Here is a 22,531-nt window from a genome sequence, read left to right as displayed (position 1 = left end):
AAAAACAGTGCTGACTTCACTGTTAAAACGTTACAAAACCCAGGCCTCGGACTTGCCTGATGCATGAAATTTGCTGGCTTCAACTGTGATGGTTTATCAACTTTTAGCCAGCACGGCATGAACATTCCACCTTGAAGAAATGGAATAACCAACACTCTCCACTTCCTATGGCTGCAAGCATTTCCCGTTAGCTGATCACAAGACACCTACATCCTCTCGAGAAATCCACAGCAAGGATAACAGGCTCAGTAGTTTCATTTTAACTATGATGAATGGTATATGTGTGGAGCAGATGAGCACAGAAAATGGCAGAAATGAGATTAAAATAGCATTTAATTGCAAGACTGTTTGTATGTGCATTCGAGTCTTACTTCAAAAGATGCTTTACTTACATTAGTCCTGTTTCCAAAAGCAGCGTAAAATGGACACCTATGTGGATTAAATAAATTCCGGATGTCGTTTAAGCAATGAATTTTGAACACTTCTGGTTTCTTCTCAATTACTTCCCTGAAAGCAAAAGGAACAAGTTGTTTTGGCATTATATTGAACCACATTACTGCACGAGATGTTATCTCAATAAACATGTGTAAAATTCACAGTGTGCCAATTAACCCATTATCCAAGAATACATTAACCAGGAAATACTCTCTTTAACGTGCTATAACTGTTAGGAAAACAACAATAGTTTTAAGGGATTTATACGTATGCTGGTAAACTTTAGAAATCATGTATAGTTTTAATTGTGTTTAATTTAATGTTTCTGAACCTGATAGTGCTGGAGATAGGTGTTTGTAGGTATCTGTATGTGCCGGGGTCGGTTTTAATTCCAACTGTGATTCTATTGAGTTTAGAGAGGTTACGACATGAAGAATAAATAGTAGCAGCAGTGGCTGCTGAGCAACTGGAGACCCACACAAGGTAGAAAAGCTTTTAAATTTAGTTTTAGCTGAATATATTGCAATTGGCAGCAGGACACAAGGGGATTACCATCTCTCAACTCTGCCAGTAGAAAGACTGGACAGGACAGAGCTGCAAAGAGATAGATTTCCTAAAAAACTAGTTACTGTCCAGGTAACCAGGGAATTGGGACAGAAATGATATCTCAAGACAACCGCTATTAAGAGAACAGAGACTGAAGCATTGTTCAGAAGAAATCAAGGAAGGGCAAACAAAGTACTCTGAGACAATTGCAGTAACCAGATTTAGAATGGGAAAGCAGACTTTGAGGGTAAATCAAAAGCTTGATGCCATTTTAAGAGTGTCTGGGAATCGAGAATTAAAGCAATTGTGAACGGTTCGTACAGCAATCAAGACAAAGCAAGTCTAGAGAGTGTAGCGGAAATCTGGACTGGATTCGCTGTTAAAAGTGGAGCAGAAGCTTTGCTTAAAAGTGTCACGTGAAAAACCTGGACTGGATTTCAGGATGCAAACTACTAAGGGAAAGCATTATTAAGAAAGGAGGTTTTAAAGCGTGTTCTTTAGAGCGGAGTTTGGAAACTCTCATGACAATCATCTGGGGGAATTGAGGAAAAATCCACGGACACTAACTTGGGCTCAGAGCGGAGGGTACTTGATCACAGTCATCTTGTGTGCTTAAAAAGGGACTGTGTGTTAATGAGACCATTGTAGTTTAAAATGTAATTCATGTTAATCTTAAAAACTGCACGCAATTGTTAAATGAAGAGGCGAGTAAAAGCATTGCATCATAATCCAACTTTTTCATGTTTAAATGTTTTTTTCTTGTTGTTAAAACTAATTAAGGGTCTTCCCACCCAGTTCTATCAATTGGGATTGTAGCATAACCAAATGAATAGCTTGTTGTGGGTTGGGATCAGAGGTGAGAAACATTGGGCATCAGGGGAGGGGATGGGGTGGAGCTTGGGGGCCCAGAGATTGATGATATCAGGATTGGAAGCATCAATGATCAATTGCTGACATGGTAAGTACTCAAAGTTTTTTTGAATATAGGTGATGTCTAGGGTGGATCTTCTCTGACACATCTAGTACGCAACTATTTTGCAATGAGGACTTGAAGCAGGCATTAAGTCCTCTATGTGCACTTGCAACTACCTTTTGTTTACCCTTACTCAATATAGCAGGCAACACATTTCCAGTCAGATGTGTGCATGTACTACATGCATTATTTTAGGACCATAGGAGACAACACAGCCCCTGAAAACTAACTGCTATGAAACTCAATTAGCCCTCACAATATACATATGAGATGATGATTTGGGTTATAAAATTGTTTTGAATTTAATGTTGGAAAGTCACTGAAATTACCAGAAGCATAAACAATAAATTGTAAAACTATTCACAGGCCAAATTCAAGACTATGCAAATGCTGCAAATTCTGTTGTATTTTTTATTTGATTTTTTAAACATTTTTTGAAACTAAATTTCTGATAAAAGTTTCCCTACCTACAAATAAAAATCACCAACACAATGCAATACCTATTTGAAGATCCCAAGTTATCATTGAAAAACTTTTGTCAGTCATTGATGCTGTTTTATGGTTATGATCCTTAGAAAAACATAAGGGAAAATTAGATTTGCCCCAGATTGAGTTACTGGGGGTGTTTGCTGAGAATTATGTTGAGATTTTTGCTGCTACAAGTGATAGTGAAATTCTCCAAATTTTTCATAAACTCTGCTGTGACATTATAAAAAGGCAGAAGTTGTTATTTAAAGTGCAAACACAGTAATTCCCCTCTTCGGGCAGCATGGTGGCACAGTGGTTAGCAGTGCTGCCTCACAGCGCCAGGGACCTGGGTTCGATTCCCGGTTTGGATCACTGTCTGTGCGGAATCTGCACGTTCTCCCTGTGTCTGCATGGGTTTCCTCCGGGTGCTCCGGTTTCCTCCCACATTCCAAAAGACACGCTGGCTAGGTGTACTGGCCATGCGAAATTCTCCCTCAGTGTACCCGAACAGGTGCCGGAGTGTGGCGACGTGGGGATTTTCACAGTAACTTCACTGCAGTGTTAATGTAAGCCTGCTTGTGACACTAATAAATAAACATTAAAACATACGACTGTACCTTGAAACTTAAGTGATACTTAAAACACAATCAATTAGATTGGCAGACATAAATAAATGATAGCAACTTTGTTATTGATAAAATACATAAATACTTAAAAAGAATCATTACCTGTGTAATGCTGAAATCAAACTACTCGGAGCCAGCAGAAGAGGTCCTCTGGGCAGCACGGTGCCTCTGTCATTAACCCAGTGTAAGTATCCTCTGGTTATATCTGCCATTCCTATTGCACGGGCAGAGCAGTAAAGAAATTTGTAGCCATTCCTGTATAACAATCCAAATAACACTATTAACAATAATGGAATTCTTCACTTAGTTCTTGCATAACTGCAAATCTACAATTTATTTCACTTAGACTAGTGTTTATCTGCATTTAAGCTGCAGGATATGGACATTTTGGATTCATTAATTTGAATAGAAAAATCGGTTTTAAAAATACATTCCATATTTTTGACAATAAGCGTTGTCCACAGCACTGTCAAACAACTAACTCAAGTTACCCTGCAAAGACAAAAGGAATAGTAATGAGGGATAAAATATTTTCTCTGGTAACAAACTTTTGCTGCTTACAAAAAGCACGCCGTAGCCTCTGATAATTTTGTAAAAAATTTAACAAGTGGAATTTGACTAAGTAGTTTATGCAGGGGACATCGGTGTAGGCTTGATTGATCTAATGGCCTGTTTCTGTCCAGTATTCAATAATACATATTTCATTCACTTCAATAATGGATATATGAGGTAGACTGAACACCGAGCAGAGCACAATCTTTCCACTTCGGGATGAAGGCCAACTGTGCAGGTGCATGAAGTGGTTAAGAAAGAATGCGGTACACTTGCATTCATTCGCTGTGGCATAGCACTTAAGAGCAGGGAGGCTATGCTGGAAATGTGTAAAACGTTGGTTAGGCCACAGCTAGAGTATTGTGTGCAGTTCTGGAATCCACATTACAGGTGGGATGCAATAGCATTGGAAAGGGTTCAGAGGAGATTTACCAGGATGTTGCCTGGGCTGGAGAGTTTTAATGATGAAGAGAGATTGGATAGACTGGGGTTGTTTTCCTTGGAGCAGAGGAGATCGAGTGGGGACATAATTGAGATGTATTAAATTAGAAGGGTATAGATAGAGTACACAGGAAGAACCTTTTCCCCCTTGGTGGAGGGATCAATGACCAGGGGATCATTGATAAAGGATAGGAGGTTTAGAGGGGATAGGAAGAAATACTTTTCCACCTAGAGTGTGCCGGGAGTCTGGAACTCATTACCTGAAAGGGTAGTGAAGGCAAAGACCCTCATAACAGTTAGGAAGTATTTAGATGTGCACTTGCGATGCCAAGACATACAAGACTATGGACTAAATGGTGAGAAATAGGATTAGATTAGTTAGGTGGCTTGTCTTTGACCAGTGCAGACACGATGAGCCGAAGGCCTTTTACTGTGCTACAGACCTCTATGACCTTGAGTGATGGAATGAAATTCATCTCCCTCTGTCTACCAGAAGCAAAAGGAACTTGGGAATTTCAACTTATTTGAAACTGGACTATTGCACAATGGAAAACTGAATCAAAATTGGGCAGTGGTAGGGATTAATTGCTTGGAGGTGTTGACTGACCTGAAATTGAATGATGTTAAAATGGCATTAAAATGTGCCTCAGTTCCCAACACTAGCAAACCTCTCCTGAGTAGAAACATTTGTATCAATGCCTATATAACAGCATGGGCTTTAAATGCTTTGACAAACATGCAGAACATGAAAAGATTTTTCCCCTAAATGGGGAGACGGGGATAATAATAAAGCTATTTAGAATCGACAGACACAACACAACTTAGCAGTGTTTGGCATTTCAGTGATTTGAGCTTTTATCAGTTCCACTATCTTTTCAATTTTTCTCCCCAGAACTAATTGCAAAATCACAAGCTGTGAGGTTACAACCTGCAAAAGGTGCAGTCTGATCTGAGACAGGAAATCATTCGGTACAGTTCACTTAATAACTTGCTTGTACGAGGCGTGCTTTGGTGGTAACACTCTCAGAGTCACAAGTCATGGGTTCATGTCCCACTCCCAAACCCCAAATGCAAAAACTCCAGGCTGATACTCCAGTGAAATAGTGCTGTACTGTCAGGGATGCTGTCTTTTGACTGAAATGTTAAACCAAGGCCCTCATCTCCTCTCAAGTTGGGCGGAAAAGGACCGACAGCACTATTTTGAAGACAAGCAAGAAGTTAATCCTAGTTAATATCTATTCCTCAATCGAAATCTAAAAAACAGATGATCTGATCATCAATATTGGTCTTGTGACAGCTTACTGTGTGCACATTGGTACCATGTTTCTTAGATGACGAGCGTGAGTACACATAAAAATATTTAATTGGCTGTAAAGTGCTTTGGTATGTCCCGAGGTCATGAAAGGCTCTAAATAAATGCAAATCTTTTTTGCACATCAAGTGGCCGAAATTGAATGTACTGTCCAAGAAATTGGGAGCTAGAAATCCCCTCCACAGTCCAAAAATTGAGATGATGCTCAAAAAGATTTTCCTCTCATGTAAGGACCAGTGCAAAAGCACAAATTCAGGTAAGTAAGAGAAAAGTAAATGATAACAGCTTGCCTTTAATTACAAAGTGTGTTAGAGTAGTTTTCATAGAGGAATCATAGAATCCTTACAGTGCAGAAGGAGGTCATTCGGTCCATCGAGTCTGCACCGACAACAATCCTAGCCCCGTAACCCCACATATTTACCTTGCTAATCCCTCTAACCTATGCATCCCAGGACACTAAGGGGCAATTTAACATGGCCTAACCCGCACATCTTTAGACTGTGGGAGGAAACCGGAACGCCTGGAGGAAACCCACGCAGACACGGGGAGAACGTGCAAACTCCACACAGACAGTGACCCAAGCCGGGAATCGAACCCAGGTCCCTGGAGCTGTGAGGCAGCAATGCTAACACTGTGCCACCATGCCGCCCAAAAGAATATTCATAATGAAAGTTTCTATGTTTCCAAAATGTCAGCTTGGTCTTGACATGTGCAGGTAGCATGAGAGTCACTCCAAACCCAACCATTGTTCAAAGGTTGAAGATTTCAATCCAAGTGTTACCTATTGAAATTTACATTGTTAAAGTAGGTTAACTTCACACATCGACTGAAATGGCAAATGTATTACAAGCAGAGTAAATTATCAACCAGAACAAAGAAACTTGCTTGATTGGCACCTCATTCACCACCACAAATATCCGCTCGCTCCACCACTGTGCACAGTGGCACCTACAAGATCCACCACAGCAACTCACCAAGGTTCGTTCAACAGCACTCTGTAAACCCATGACCTCTACCATCTAAAACAGCAAGGACAGTAGGAACATTGGAACGCCATCACCTGCAAGCATCCCTCAAAGCCGTAGACCATTCTGACTTGGAAACATACCACTGCCCCGTTAATGTTGCTGCATCAAAATCCTGGAATTCCCTCCCTAACGGCTCTGTAAATGTTCCTGCACCTCAAGGCTACAGTGATTTAAAGTGGCAGCACACCACCGTCTTCTCAAGGGCAACTGGGGATGGCCAACAAAGGCTCGCATTGCCTGAGATTCTCACATCCCATGAGTTTTTTAAAAATCAGTTACATAAAGTCAAATTGCAATCTGAACAAAAATGGTTCTCAGTTAAAAGTTTATTTATTAGTCACAAGGCGGCTTACATTAAATAAAAGCAAATTACTGCAGATGCTGGAATCTGAAACCAAAAGAGAAAATGCTGGAAAATCTCGGCAGGTCCGGCAGCATCTGCGAGGAGAGAAAAGAGCTGACGTTTCGAGTCCCAGATGATCCTTTGTGGAGCTTTGACAAAAGGTCACCTGGACTCGAAACGTCAGCTCTTTTCTCTCCTAGCAGATTTTCCAGCATTTTCTCTTTAGGCTTACATTAACACTATGAAGAAGTTATTGGGGGGGAAAAAAAAGTGTTGTATTACCTCAGCAAACTAAAATAGAAACCATCTCAAAGATAAATCAAGTAAGCACAGTTACTCTGTTAATGCGTTTAAATTGAGCTGCTGGATAATCTGAATCTATATTTCACAGCTTTCAATGCTATTTCACTCCAATTACTTAAATCTAATTTACTGGATGATTCATATTTGAGAGCAGGAAGTCAACTCTGAATTAATGGTAAACTGTAGATTGTTACTAATGTCGCTTAAAGTCCCTGTTTATGGACTTATAGACTCAAGTTAAATTTTCTACTCATTGACTGCAAATCCAGCCTTTCCGCTTTACCAAGCGAGACATTTTGTTTCTATATTTTTAGACAGGAAATAAACATAACTTCAACATGATACACACAGTGGCCAAATTACTGATCACAATTATCAGCGGCTAAAAAAAAATACAGATTCCAAATTTTCTGAATCCTCGTGAGCAGAAACTATAAATAAAAAACAAATTATGTAACTTAATCATTGGAAGTAATGTTGCACACCACCTGGTGGTAGAAGCTGATAGTAGAATGACACACCACCTGGTGGTAGAATGAGGGGAAAAATACACTACAAACAAAATTCCTCTCAATGCTCACTTTGAATCTGTTCGAAAATTCAATTACAATTAGATGTCACCCTAATTTAGTTCATTCACCGATTAATACAGTTACCATGCCTTCAACTATTTTGAAACACGATTGATAATTTTTAAACCTGGGGCGGCACGGTGGCACAGTGGCTAGCACTGCTGCCTCACAGCACCAGCGATTCGGGTTCGATTCCCGGCTTGGGTCACTGTCTGCGTGGAGTTTGCACGTTCTCCCCACGTCTGCGTGGGTTTCCTCCGGGTGCTCCGGTTTCCTCCCACAGTCCAAAGATCTGCAGGTTAGGTGGATTGGCCATGCTAAATTGCCCCTTAGTGTCAGGGGGACTAGCTAGGGTAAATGCATGGGGTTCTGGGGATAGGACCTGGTGGTCGGTGCAGATCTATTATTCTATGAAACCAAAGTCTGAGTTTACAACAAATTTGATCCTTGTACAGTGACAAGCTAAATTCTACCCCGATTGTCATGTTATAAATCATAAATTATTTTAGGAAAAATAACGTTTGTACCAATTTACTGGTCCATTTATCACTCTGACGGCAGTTTCCAGCAAGTTTTGCCCAGCAGGCCAACCAGTACTGTTGCCTTGCTCAGGTTTCAAGTTAAAATAATAGATAGGGTTCCTACGATGTCAATGGAGCCCAATCTGCATGTTCAAACAGTGCCCAACCAGCTTGGGGCGTTCGTCCTTGCCGCCTGCAATTGGGTCGGGAAAGGAGTAGGCAAGTCACCATTCTATTTAAAAAGCCCAAGCCAAGAAACCAAGAGACCTGGGAAAAAGCTTGAACAAAGCATTTTTAGCAATGATGTAAAGAAGGAGTGTTTAGGAAGGGAATTCCACAGCTTAGGGTTGAGGCAGCTGAAGGCAAAGTCGTTTATGATGTAGTGAAAGGAACTGTGGATGTGTAATGGAATAGGAACAGATATCGCTAGAGTTGTAGGGCTGGAGAAGGTTACGGAGATAGAGAAGGAGAAGGCCATGGAGGTATTTGAAAGTAAGGATAAGAGTTTTAAATTGAGGCATTGCTTAACCATGATCCAATATAGATAATTGAGTACAGAAGTGATGGGTGAATGCAATCTGGTGCAAATTAGAATTGAGGGAGAAGATACTTAGTTGAGCTCAAATTCAAAGGGTAGACGATTGGAGACCATTCAAAAGAGCATTGGAATAGTTGAGGCTGGGGGTAATAAAGGTATGCACGAGGGTTCCAGCAGCAGATAGGCTATGGCAGGAGTGATGGGCAATGCTGCAGAGATGGAAAGTAGGCAATCTTGGTGACAAAGTGGATATGTGGTTGAAAGCTCAAAACATGGGCATGATTTTCATTGTTGCTGGGGAGTGCACACTCATTTGAACAACAAAGGAGAACCAACAATATCTATGGAGCCATACTTCAGCAAAAACTGCTGTTTTTCAAGAAAAAAACTAAAGAGGTCAACAAAAAGTGCTGATTTTATAATTGACAGATGGTTAACAGATGCAAATACCTACTGATGTATCTTATGGTAGAGTTTTGCAATGCCCTGGTGGGTCCAATCCTTTCCCAGCTGTGGCAAAATATGGCCTAAAGCATCTGATCTGGAAATACACAGAACAATCACTGGTATTAAACATATATATTAAATATTCCACTGAAACATGGTTCAACTGCATCTGAGTTCAAAGCACAAGTGGACCAAAGCACAGGTATATAGATCTGGTTGAGGCCAGAGGCAGAATTTTCTCCAATTTTCTCCTTTCCCGACCCAATCAGGTCATCTGGTAAAATAGGAATTTATAGTTAATTTGTAGATGGGTTAAAGAAATATAGGAGAAGAAATTTGTCTCAGGCAATAGCACAAAACTGGTAATATTAGATCAACCCCGTTATACAAAGCGCCTGATATTCAGTTCTATTTCAGTCAAGGAAATTAATTATCAGGCACTACATACAACAGGCGACTGATCCAATACACCCATTTTATGACAATGCCTGACATGAATTTCTACTCAGAACTTCCAACAGAGGCATCACCCACGGCTGTTGTTTAAAGGAAAATTGAGTATTTTTTTACTGTTACATTAATGAACTAACGACTTTCATAGAATCACAGAAACGTATAGTACAAGATGGTCGCCATTTGAGAAAATGCTGTAAAGTCTCAGCAGGTCTGGCAGCATCTGTAGGGAGAGAAAAGAGCTGGACGATTAGAGCCCCGTTGTCAAAGCTCAAAGGCATAGAAAGTGGGAGATATTTATACTGTAGGGTGAGGGAATGAAAGAGGAGTCATAGCCACAGAAACAAGGGGAAAGGCTGCTAATGGCAGTTCATAGAGAGAATAGAAGGTGTGAATGGCCAAATGGCAGAGAAGCTGAAATCAGAGAGTAAGCTATGACAGATGAAGATTTGGGGGGAGAGGGGAGATTGGGGGGGGGTGAGGAGAGTTGGGTGGAGATGTGATTTTTAAATGGACACAGTTTCAACGAAAATAACTCAGGTTATAGGCAGACTTACTTTGTTATTGTCCCATCAATATCGGATATAATAACCTTATCATCCCAGTTCCAGAGGTAAATGGTACCTTCACATCGACAGGTTCCCTGATATTGAGTTGTCACACTGAACACTGCATTATTTGGGCCTTCCTTTAGATTTAAGCTTTTCTAAAAGGCACAGGAAACAAATATAGATTGAGAATAATTCAACGCTAAAATTCACTGCTGGTTCACTACAAATTAGCATCAGCTGCCGGAATTGCTTTGGATGGGATTTTGCATCAGCAGCGGGCATCTGGAAGCAGCTTAGAATCAGCACTCTTTTACATTCAATATTAAACTTGAAACTGGGATTGAAACATTTAAATTCTGCAGTTGGTGTCAGTTCAGTGTTAAGACTTCGGCCCGAGTCAGTAGGTTGCAGTTTGGATTTAAACCGTGAAGGAACAGTGAACATCAATCACTTGGCTGACAGCTGCCCACAGAACGTGTACAGGCTTTTGAGCAGAGACTTGTTGACATCCAGCTTCTGGCCCAGGGGGGTGGGATTCTGTGGTGTCAGTGATTAGGATATGCAGCAATGTGGCCTTCGACCAGACTGAAGAATCCTCAGAGACACAGGGTTGGAACCCTGCACCCAGCTGAGTTCCAGGTCCCAACAACAAGCTGTCTCACTCCGGCCATTGTCAAATATAGCTGGCCTAATTAGATAAGTGATGAGTTCAGAGTCCAATTAATAGCATTAAGAATGTTCAGGAGCTGCCTGCCTGGTGCCAGTGGCAAGGCAAGCAACAGCCATGTTGATTGCTGCCCCTTTCTCGGCAGAGAGAGCAGACAGCTCCCTAGAGCAGCGTCTACAGCAATGGCAAGGGGGACATGCAGGCAGGATTACAGAGCAGGAGATCCAGGAAAGATAAATTGTAAACCAATGTGTGGAAGGGTTTTGGTAGCCCGACAGTAGTGAACTAATGTGCACCAGAGAATTCAGCTTTGCCAAACTGAGCTTTACAATTTCCAAAGGAGAACGGACAAATCCCTTCGTGAGCTCCTTGGCTCATGGGACTGTTAATTAGTGGCAACCACGTTTCCTGCTCCTCCGCCGCTGCCCAGTTGAAAATTGGAATCTGCCCCGGAGACATCTGGATTCAGGGACAATGATCCTGACCCCCACCCTTGCCCCCACCCCAACACTTTCAAAATCTGGCCCACAGAGTCTAAACCTTGAAGTACAAGCCAAAAACTATTAGATTTAAATCATGTGCAGAAAGTGAAATAAATATTGTGAAAGGAGAGATTGAAAAAGATAAATATATAAGAGAGAGACAGAAAAGCAAAAACAACAATCTTTTAAAAAAGTCTCCAACACTAATTAGGTTCTGATGAAATAAAAATTCTAAAATTAAACTTTCAGGGTCAAAGGCATTATTTGGTAATAATTCTAACTGATCACTTACATCTAAATGCACCAGCCCTAACCTTTCCTGGTGTGGTAACTGCATATATAATTGCAAGCACCACAACTTAATGTCCTTACGCTGATTTCAAAGCTGAAGCGATTGGGGAAGTAGGGTTATTGCACAGCCTGAGGAGGAGCAGGGTAACTGACTGCAACTTTCAGCACTTAATAGTGCATACGCTTGCTCTTTAATTCATAATATAATAATAGTATGCATTGTTTGCTTCACCTTTATTTCCAATCCAAATCCAGACATGCAAGTGAAGCCACTTGAAAATTCCTTGCTATTTATTTGAAGATTTCACCTAGAGTTCTTTCTAGCATTTATCCCTAAACCAACATTGCTATAAGAGTTTTCTGGTCATTTATCCTAGTTATCCGGGGAATGTTGCTGTACACAAACTGGCTGCTGCTTTTCCCCAAATTACAACAGTGATTACATCAGTGACAACCTTTTTGTGAGGCACTTTGGGATGTCTTCAAGTCACGAAACATACAATACAAATGCCAAGCTCCTTCCTTATCACCCAAACCAATGAACTTTGCATACAAACTTTCAAGGCCACGGCAAGTATTAAATATGAAAACAAATCAATAACTTATTTCATGATTTACATCACAACGTGGTTGAAGCAGGAAGTTAAGAACTATTTGCCTACTAGTTTTCCTGAGGACAGCCTCAGAGATTTTTTGTACGTCGCCGTGCTGTTTTGACAAGGGGAATCTCGACATTTAGATCCTGGCTTTGGACGGTCCTTGATAGTGCTGAAGTCATCGTCACTAGAAGTTAATTCTTCTTTAGGCCTGTTCCATAGATAAATAATGAGAGTATTAAATTGTAATCAACTGACAACATTTGACATGTTAATGCTGCCATACCCAGGTTTTCTTAAACATTACATTTGATCAGAATGTTCATACTAAAATATAGTTTAGGTCAATCTGCACACCATCAATTACAAACTGTGCACTGAAAATAAATATAACTTGTGACTGATCTGTTAACAACTCCATTTACCAGCCTTTGTTCCATATTCTCGAGATCACACCTAACAAAAAAATTACCAATCCCGATCTTCAAAATTTCAAATGATTCAGCACCTACAGCCTCTTGGGTGAAGCATGTTCCGGATTTTACTCCTAAACAGCCTAGGTCTAATTTTAAGATTAAGCCCTCTTGCTTTGGATTCGCTAATCAGGGGAACTAGTTTCTATCTACCCCAATCAAATCCTCTTCGCATTTTACCACCTTGATTAGTTCAAATGTCTGAACTCAGAATAAAGCTAGGGTTCCACAACCTGTATTTATAAATTGATCTCCAAGGTGAGGTATTAATCTGTAATCCCATTCACACAATTTATTGTGCGTTCCAATTTAGTGTCATCTACAAACTTAGATATACAACTCCCGATTGCTTCACACAAATCATGAGTAAACATGATGAAAAGCTGAGGCTCCAAAACAGATCCTTGGTGCATTCAGCCATTCCGTAACACAATTAAGATGCCACAATCAAAATACAGCTGCAGGTCATTTCCAACGTGTCTTGCATTTGCACTTTGAACTGACCGTTCAAAATCACTGACCCTTAACCTGCCCGGATGAAATTCAGGTGCAGTTTTGAAGGGCAATTTACACGCTGCTGTAAATTAGTCTCTTAACTTGCTGGTCTGCCTGCACAATAGGTCTACAATAAATGGCTCATGCCTCCAGACTCTTCAAAGCTTCTCCACCACCTGCAATACTCGCATCATCATCTGGATAGGTGCGGGTGCAACAATACTTAATTCTAGAACATTCAAGATCATCTGGGACAGAGCACCTGCATGATGCACCTGCCATGGTTGCCAATATCCATTTGTCTTCTACCACAGGCTCATTGTGGCTGCAATATGTATTACATACTGTTGACTTAACAGTTCAAAACGGCCTTAACTTTTGTCGAGGTTTTTAAAAGCAAAGTTGATGCTTGAATTTTACCTGCAACCTTCCAGTAAGATAGCTTGTTTAGCTTCACTTCTTTCATTCTGTTCTTCACCTTTTTTGATACTGGATTCTGGCTGAAAAATAAAGACACTGCATCAAAGCCCCGCAGATGCTCAAAACCCAGCAGTGCAATAGCAAAACTATTAAAAGGTCACGTCAGCTGAAGTTAAGCCTGTACCTTAAAGGCATCTTTAAGAAATCCAACTAAAACATGTATCGCCTTTTTGTAGAAAATATCCCTTTTTGCTCAGCATCTCTTTTCTTATATTATTTGAAATTGTAGTGTGGACGGGCAGCACAGTGGCACAGTCGTTAGCATTGCTGCCTCACAGCGCCAGGGTCCCAGGTTCAATTCCCGGCTTGGGTCACTGCCTGTGTAGAGTTTACACATTCTCCTTGTGCCTGCGTGGGTTTCCTCAGGGTGCTCCGGTTTCCTCCCACAGTGCAAAGAAATGTGAGTTAGGTTGATTAGCCATGCTAAATTGACCCCAAGTGTCAGGGGGACTAGCAGGGTAAATAAGTGGGGCTACGGGGATAGGGACTGGGTGGGATTGTGGTCGGTGCAGATTCGATGGGCCAAATGGCCTCCCTCTGCACTGTGGGGATTCTATGTTTCTATGATCAGATTCATTGTCAAATGAACTGAGGATGTGATAGAAACAAATTCCTCTGATTGGGGAATTCCGAGCAAGAGGGCAATCTAGTCTTCATCGGCACTATTAGCTGTCCATAGGATATGTGCTGCCTCAGAATCAATATATTATGTGACCACAAACAGATTTCCATAGATCGCCACCATCCTAATTATATCATTGCTTTTTTTCTGGTTTGTTCTCACTTTATTAACAATTTTTAAAAAATAAATAACCAGCAAGGCATACCTCTTTTGCTGCAGAGTTCTTTCTGCGCCAGGAGAACCACCACCCACCAGTCTTTTTTGGCATCTTTTCCTTTACCAGCTTATCTATAGTAGCCTACAGTGAAGAGGAATAGCAACTTAAGAATCAAGTCACAAGAATGTAGTCATGAATCCTCTTAATCAAGTTTCTATATTTCTTCTCACCAAAAACATATTATGCTAATCTTATAATGCATCAACAGGTTGTCATGTCAAGAAGGTACGGAGAAAAAAAATCTTCTCTTCCATATTCTCTTGTTTAAATTCTGTTTCATTTCAAATGGACAATTGCTATGCTGATAAAATGGCGGCAGCTGGTCACACGCAGACAGTTTGAAAAGATTCTAAGCCATTTCAATGGACAGAGGTTAATTCATCAACCTTCTGGATTTTTAAAAGTTCAATCATGGGTCATGGGCATCGCTGGCTAGCCAGCATTTGCCCATCCCTAGTTGCCCTTGAGAAGGTGGTGGTGAGCTGCCTTCTTGAATCGCTGCAGTCCATGTTCTGTGGGTTGACCCACAATGCCATTAGGGAGAGAATTCCAGGATTTTGACCCAGATTTGACTGAGAAGGAATGACGATATATTTCAAAGTCAGGATGTGAGTGGCTTGGAGGGGAATTTGCAGGTGCTGGTGTTCCCAGGTATCTGCTACTCTTGTCCTTCTAGATGGAAGTGGTCGTGGGTTTGGAAGGTGCTGTCTAAGGATCTTTGGTGCATTCCTCCAGTACATCCTGTATATGGTACACATTGCTGCATCAGTGCTAGAGGGAATGCATATTTGGGGATAGGGTGACAATCAAGCAAGCTGCTTTGTCCTGGGTGATGTCAATCTTCTGAGTGTTATTGGAGCTGCACTCATCCAGACAAAGGGAGAGTATCCCATCGCACACCTAACTTATGCCTTGTAGATGGTGGACAGGCTTTAGGTGGTGAGTTATTCGCCATGGGATTCCTAACCTTAAAGAATTTGCTGTAGAGTTATTTTTAACATAGGACCGGGGTTTGGGAAACACATCACGTCCCAATTCAACAAGGGAAAGGATGCTAAGGGAGGGAAAAAAATTAAATTAGAAGTTAAAACCATCGCTATCACCCGCAGAGGAAGGGAACACGGGCGGTACGGTGGCACAGTGGTTAGTACTGCTGCCTCACAGCTCCGAGACTCAGGTTCGATTCCCGGCTTAGGTCACTGTCTGTGTGGAGTTTGCACGTTTTCCCTGTCTCTGCGTGGGTTTCCTCCAGGTGCTCTGGTTTCCTCCCACAGTCCAAAGATGTGCAGGTTAGTTGAATTGGCCATGCTAAATTCTCCCTCAGTGTACCCCAACAGGTGCTGGAATGTGGCGACTAGGGGGGTTTTCACAGTAACTTCATTGTAGTGTGAATGTAAGCCTACTTGTGACTAATAAATAAACTTTTACTTTAACAGTAAAAGCAATTCAATTCATCTCGCCTTTGTATACATAACATAATGACCGGGGTATATTTTAATTTGAAATTATTACTATTTAAGAGCACAATTGTAAACAAGTTCAGGAAATGTTCCAAGAAAAGACAAAAAAGTTACTCAAGTATCAGCTAAACGAGCCTGAGACCTGCATCTGAATGCTACAAAAATACTCAAAGGTTTATAAAATGGCCATCACAATAGCAGGCAGCACTCCTATTTATCTGGTTAGTACCTTTGAATATTTGAGGATAGTCTACACCTGAAAGGGCAACCTGTGCTCACCACAGGTTGTCCTTTCAGCGTTTCCAGTATTTTCTGTTTTTTTCTAAATTTCCATCATCTGCAGTTTCTTTTGTTTAAAAATTTGAGACAGGTTCATATAGGAGAAGAAAAACAGTAAAGAAAGCTAGTTCGGGCAAATATGTTGATCTTCTGCCAGTATGAGTTGCCCCTTTGCTGAAAGATGCTTTAATGAGCTGTATAGAATTGATCATGTTTCACCGCTGATCACAGAGGGAGCTAAATCCTAAGATTGATCTCTGAATACGCTGAATTAGCTGATCTCAGGCAATGTAACAAAAATGGCATAACAACTGTTCAAGAATTAAAGGAGAATGAAGAAAACATAGATTTTCAGAGGTCCCTGATCACTACCTAGTGGCCACTGTTGGCACTGCAGATACAAACCCCGGGTGAGGGAAGAGACAACAGCACACATGCCATAATCAAATCACTTGCCAATCTTCATTATCTAAACTCTCCGATTAATCAATTCAGAAGGATGTATTCAAGAGCTACTGGCACAGGAAGAACTATCTTTTAGTATTGGTTATTGACTTCAGGAGCAAGAAATAATTATTTTACTTGGGAAGCAAATTCTGAGAAATGACAACCAATAGGTATAAAATTGACTAAATCGAAAAATACATAAATCATCTTGCTGAACCAGAACATCTGGCCAACTGTATAACACGTACCTTAGGTAAGTTCTTCTGAAAAGCTTGAATGCAGAGAATCATGGGGGCAGCAACTGCCCAGTTGTAATATCTACAACAAACAAAATGTATAGAGCTTTTTATACCAGAACAAATAAGTTTACTTTAAAATATTAATTTATGACTCGGACCTCCAATTTGAAATTAATGGCCACTTTTACCAAGATAAAAAATGCCACCTATATTCCTTGTGAACAAGGACAAATTTTGCTTTATTTCTACTTCAATATTAATTTGCAATGTGAAAAGACTAAAAACATTTTAATTGAAAAAGTCCTATGTAAACTAAGTCCTTCTTTCCTCACAGCTTTCCTATTCCACAGAGAGGAACATAGGAGCTAGGAGTGAGAGTAGGCAATTCAGCACTCTGAACCCTCTCACCATGCTATATGATCATGGCTGATCTCCATCTCATCCGAACTCCACTCCCCTCCCTTTTCCCCATAGCCCTTTATCCTGCTTTTGGTCAAATATTTATCTCTTTCTTGAATCCATTGATTCTACATCCACTGCACTCTGGGACAGTAAATTCCATAGGTTTACAACCCTCTGTGAGAAGGAGTTTCTCCTTATCTGTCTTGAACCATCCCCCTCTTACTCTACAACTATGACCTCTTGTCCTAGACTGTTCTAGAAGGGGAAAGTTTTGTTAACATTTACTTATCAATCGCATTGAGTACTTCACATATCTCAATCAAATCCCCCCTCATTCTTCTGTACTCCAGTGAGCACAAGCCCAAGCTACTTGACCGCTTCTCATACGATAGCCCCTTAAAACCTGGAATCAATCTAGTGAACCTCGTCTGAACCACCTCCAGTGCCACCACATCCTTCCTCAAAAGTGACCAAAACTGAACCCAATACTCCAAGTGTGGTCTCAACAATGCCTTATACAATTGGAGCAACACTTCCCTACTTATACTCTAGACCCTTTGCAATAAATGCCAAGATTCCATTTGCCTACCTTATAATGTTCTGCACCTGCAAATCCACCTTCTGAGACTCGTGCACAAGGGCACCCAGATCCCTCTGCATGGATGCCTTTTGAATTTGTTTCCTACTTAAATAGTAATTTGCCCTTTTATTTTTCCGGCCAAAATGGATAACCTCGCATTTATCCATATTAAACTCCATCTGCCAGATTCTGGACCATTCCCCTAGCCTGTCAATATCCATTTATAAACTTTTTATCTCCTCATCACAGCCTGCTCTCCCAACTATTTTCGTGTTGTCAGCAAATTTCACTATGTTGCACTGTCCTTGTTTGAAGATCATTGGTATAGATTGTAAATAGTTGTGGTCCGAGAACTGAACCCTGTGGTTCAGGGTTAATTACAGATTGTCAACTGAAGGACCCATTTATCCCAACCTTCTGCTTTCTATCAGTCAGCCAATCCTCAATCCAAGCCACTACTCTACCTCCAACCCCTTGGGATCTAACCTTCTGGATCAGCCTCTTGTGCGACACCTTATCAAATGTCTTTTGGATGTCCAGATAGATCACATCCACAGGATCCCAGTTATCTACCTTGTTGGTTACATCCTCAAAGAACTCTAGCAGGTTTGTCAAACAAGACTTGCCCTTCACAAAACCATGCTGACACTGATGAATTTAGTTTTGCTTTTCCAGATGCTCAGTCACCCCCTCTTTAACAACTCTCTCCAGCAACTTTTCCACCACAGAGGTCAAGCTGACTGGTCTATAGTTTTCCACATTTTGCCTCTCTCCTTTCTTGAATAAAAGTGTCACATTAGCATGTTTCCAGTCCACTGGTACCTTTTCAGAATCCAGGGAATTTGGGAGCTGGGATTCTATAAGCCAGTTCACACACGTGATACAGTTGATGGGGCTTTTTTTTAGTGACATGAATGACTCTCTCATCAAGACTTGGAATTGGAAGCATAGGTATAGACAGCATGTGCTGGAGGCGGAAAACCAACATATTCCCAACAAGAAACTCAGCCTCCATTTTGAATGATTTATATTACTAAATAGCAATTTTATGAATTCAAGATGGTTTGTTTGACAATTATGAAATGAGATGACTAGCACCTCAAGTCTCCTGATTATTGTGCTCAGTGTTCAGAATGCTACATGTAGCATTACGATGGTTATGGGTTTGCTGACTTTTACCCTGTTACCAAAATCCACATCAAGCTTTACAATGAAATAAATGGAGCTGACTAAAATTAAGAATCACAGTAAACAATGAGAGAAATTCAAAACAAGCAGGGAACAAATCAGGATGAAACAAAGAAAAGGACAGTAGTGAAAACCAGACTTGCGAATAGTCAGAATAGCTGTCCTATTACTAAAACAAAATCAGGAAATTACAAGACATCACTTAACACTTACAAAGTGCAAAGGCAGGTTTGGACGCACTGGCTGACTGATTCATTCTGTAATGCCAGCGTTTTGTTTTCCCCCTTTAGATTTTCAGTTATTTTAGAGGCTTTATTTTATTTCATTCGTATCAAATCAGGATATACACAATGTGCTTTAAATTTTAAAATTGGCATATTATTTAAACCAATTTTCACATTTTATTGAGAATTCAACCATTTTGGGGAAACAAATTTACGGAGCTAAATAGTGACATATAGTAGAATAGTATGTATTGCTGTGGAGTTTATGAACTTACTTTTTATTGATTCCAATAACCAAATTTGGATCATCAATAATTCCAGGATTTTCAACCAGGTCCTGGAAGGTGACCATGTGCTGCACAAATTTTCCTGTGATACAATTATTAAACAACCACTCAGTTGAGAATGACCATCACACTTGCACTGACATCTTAAATTCAACACAAACATCAAATTAAATGGTCATTCAGAACTTCAACAGATCACCAAATGTACAAACACGCAACAAAGTCACTTAGTATATCTCCATCAAAGGAAAATATATCATTCCGATTCATTCGTTTGGTGATGCTTGTTCATTTATTGTTGCTCTCCTGTTAGTAAAACTATTGCTAGAAAAGAAATCCATTTTCAATTTCATGTTCAAATTTAAATTGTATTTACATGATCCTGGATACTCTGTTGGAACAGATATGGCTCCAAGTCAGGATGGTGTGGGGCTTGGAGGGGAACCTGAAGGGGTGGTGTTACCATACATCTGCTGTCTTGCTAGACAATAGAAGTGACTGCTTTAGAAGGTGCTAAAAAAACGGGATTGCTGCAGTACATCTGGTAGATGGTATACACTGCTGACACGACTCACCTATGGTGGAGGGAGTGAATGTTTAAAACGATGGATGAGGTGGCAGTGTGCTTCTTTTTCCTGGATGGTGTCAAACCTCTTCAGTATTGTTGGATCTACACTCCTCCAGGCAAATGGAGAGCTTTCCCTCCTATTCCCACTGACTTCAATTTTACTAGGGCTCTTGATACCCCCGAGTCAAATGTTGCCTGGGCATCAAAGGCAGTCACTCTCACCTCATGTCTTGAATTCAACTCTTTTGTCCATGTTTGCACCAAGTCTGTAATGAGCTCTAGAATCGACTGGCCCTGGCAGAACCAAAGTTGAGCATCCTTGTGCATGTTATTGCTGTGTAAATGTGGCTAGATAGCACTGCTGCTTTCATTACTTTACTGATGATCAAGAGTAGCCTGGCTGCTTTCAGTGGACAGGACATACCGCAGCATTTTTCCAAGTTGCTGGGTAGATCCCAGCGTTGTAACTGTATTGGAACAATTTGGCTCAGGGCATGGCTGGTTCTGGAACAGCGGTCTTCAGTACTGTTGCTAGGGTGCTGTCGGGGCCCATAATCTTTGCTGTATCATGTGCCTTCAGTCGTTTCTTGATACCTTGAGTGAATCAAAATGGCTGGAGACTGGCATTTGTGATGCTGCGGAGCTCCTGAGGGAGACAAAATGGATCATCCACTCAAAATATCTGGTGGAGGATAGTTGCAAATGCTTCAGCTTTGTCTTTTGCATTGATGTGGTGGACTCCCTCCATTATTAAGAATGGAGATATTTGTGAAGACTACTCCTCCAGTTAGTGTAGTTGTTTAAGTGTTCACCACCATTCAAGACTAGATGTGGCAGGACAGCACAATTTTTATCTAATCTGTTGGCTGTGTGATTGTTCACAGTCTATCACAGGCTGTTTCCGTTCTTTAGTATACATATCGCAGTGCATTGCAGTTTCACCAGCTTGGCATCTCATTTTTATGAATGCCTGGGACTGCTTCTGGCATCATCTCCTGCAATTTTCATTGAACCAAGGTTGATCCTTTGGCTTGTTGGTAATGGTAGAGTAAGTGATTTACCACGAGATTAAAGGTTGTGGTTGAATATAATTCTGCTGCTGATGGTCCACAGTTCATCATAGATGCCTACTTTTGAAGTGCTAGATCTGTTCTGAATACAGCCCAATTAGTGCAGTGGTAATGTCACACAACACTGTGAACAGTATCCTCAGTGTGAATATGGGACTTCATCTCCAAAGGACTATGAGGTGGTCACTCCTCCCAAAAGTGTCATGGACAGATGCACCTGCGACAGGTAGACTCGTCAGGGAAAGGTCAAGCAGCTTTTTTGCTCATTTCTTCCAGCATCACCTGCCACAAGCCCAGTTTAGTGTTCTTCTGAAATTGGCCAGCTCAGACAGCTTTTTGCCATTCTTGATGATGACCATTGAAGTCCCCCACCCAGGTTACATTCTGCGCCCTTGCTAATCTCAATGCTTCTTCAAACATGGAGGACTACTGATTCATCAGCTGAGGAAGGGCAGTTGGTGGTGATCAGCAGAAGATTCCATTGTCTATGCTTGACCTGATGCCATGAAACTTTACAGGGTCTAGAGTCAACATTGAGGATCCCTAGGGAAGCTCCCTGCTGATGTATACCACTGTGCTGCTGGGACAGGACATATCCAGGTCTGGTGATGGATGAGACTGGGACTTTGGCTGTGAGGTATTATTCGGTGAAAATTACTATGTCAGGCCGTCACTTGATTGTTTGTGGAACAGTTCCCCCAATTTTGGCACAAGTCCTCAGATGGTAGCACAGCTGACTTTGCAGGGTTGACTGGGCTGGGTGCACTCTGGCCATTTCTGGTGCCTAAGTCAATGCCCAGTTTTACCCTTCTTCAACTCTCCTGTAGCGGTTTAATATAACCGAGTGGCTAGTCTGGCCATTTGAGAAGGTAGTTAAGAGTCAGCCTCATTGTTGCAGGTCTGAGGTCACATCTGGGCCAGGCTGGCCTGAAGGGCATTAGTGATCCAGGTGCTTCTTTTTAGGAGAATCAGATAATTTGATGGTGACCATTAGTGAAACTAGCTTGTAAATCCAGAATTAAATCCCATGAGGCTGGGGGTTGGAAATACCCTGGTGATTGATTAGTTGGGGGTTGGGGGCAGGGCTCAGTCTGGGTATTTAAAATACTTTATGCTGAAGTTGGAAGTGATTTTATTTCTTCTAACTTTTTCAAACTAACTTTTGATGCAAAACCAGCAGAACCATCCGAAGCTAGCAATTTAAATCACCTGTTGGATGGTTCCCAGTGCATCTCAATTGTCCATGAGAAGCTAGCACTACTGGACAAGTGCTGCGTCAAGCCTTAGTTGGGAACATTGGAGAGGGATTCCCCAGCGCATCTCTGGGGTACTCCCCAAGTCTGACTCTGGGGAGC

The 22,531-nt window shown here is 41.2% G+C and overlaps 1 protein-coding gene across 1 annotated transcript in view; it reads right to left on the bottom strand.

The window, feature by feature from the left end:
• The window catches only part of LOC144508583 (phosphatidate phosphatase LPIN2-like), a 78,238-nt gene that overhangs the window by 5,887 nt on the left and 49,820 nt on the right, over positions 1-22,531 (bottom strand). The window contains exons 10-18 of the mRNA XM_078236693.1: positions 19,527-19,620; positions 16,867-16,936; positions 14,421-14,513; positions 13,534-13,613; positions 12,212-12,356; positions 10,116-10,264; positions 9,113-9,199; positions 3,151-3,303; positions 393-507 (exon numbers count right to left, since the gene is read on the bottom strand). Coding sequence (XP_078092819.1) covers positions 393-507; positions 3,151-3,303; positions 9,113-9,199; positions 10,116-10,264; positions 12,212-12,356; positions 13,534-13,613; positions 14,421-14,513; positions 16,867-16,936; positions 19,527-19,620 — 986 coding nt within the window. The remainder of the gene's footprint in view (positions 1-392; positions 508-3,150; positions 3,304-9,112; positions 9,200-10,115; positions 10,265-12,211; positions 12,357-13,533; positions 13,614-14,420; positions 14,514-16,866; positions 16,937-19,526; positions 19,621-22,531) is intronic.

Source organism: Mustelus asterias, chromosome 20, assembly GCF_964213995.1.
Source record: "Mustelus asterias chromosome 20, sMusAst1.hap1.1, whole genome shotgun sequence".
NCBI classification, from domain to species: domain Eukaryota; kingdom Metazoa; phylum Chordata; class Chondrichthyes; order Carcharhiniformes; family Triakidae; genus Mustelus; species Mustelus asterias.
The sequence above is the reverse complement of the archived record's forward strand: the minus strand, read 5'-3'. Positions and strand labels throughout refer to the sequence as shown.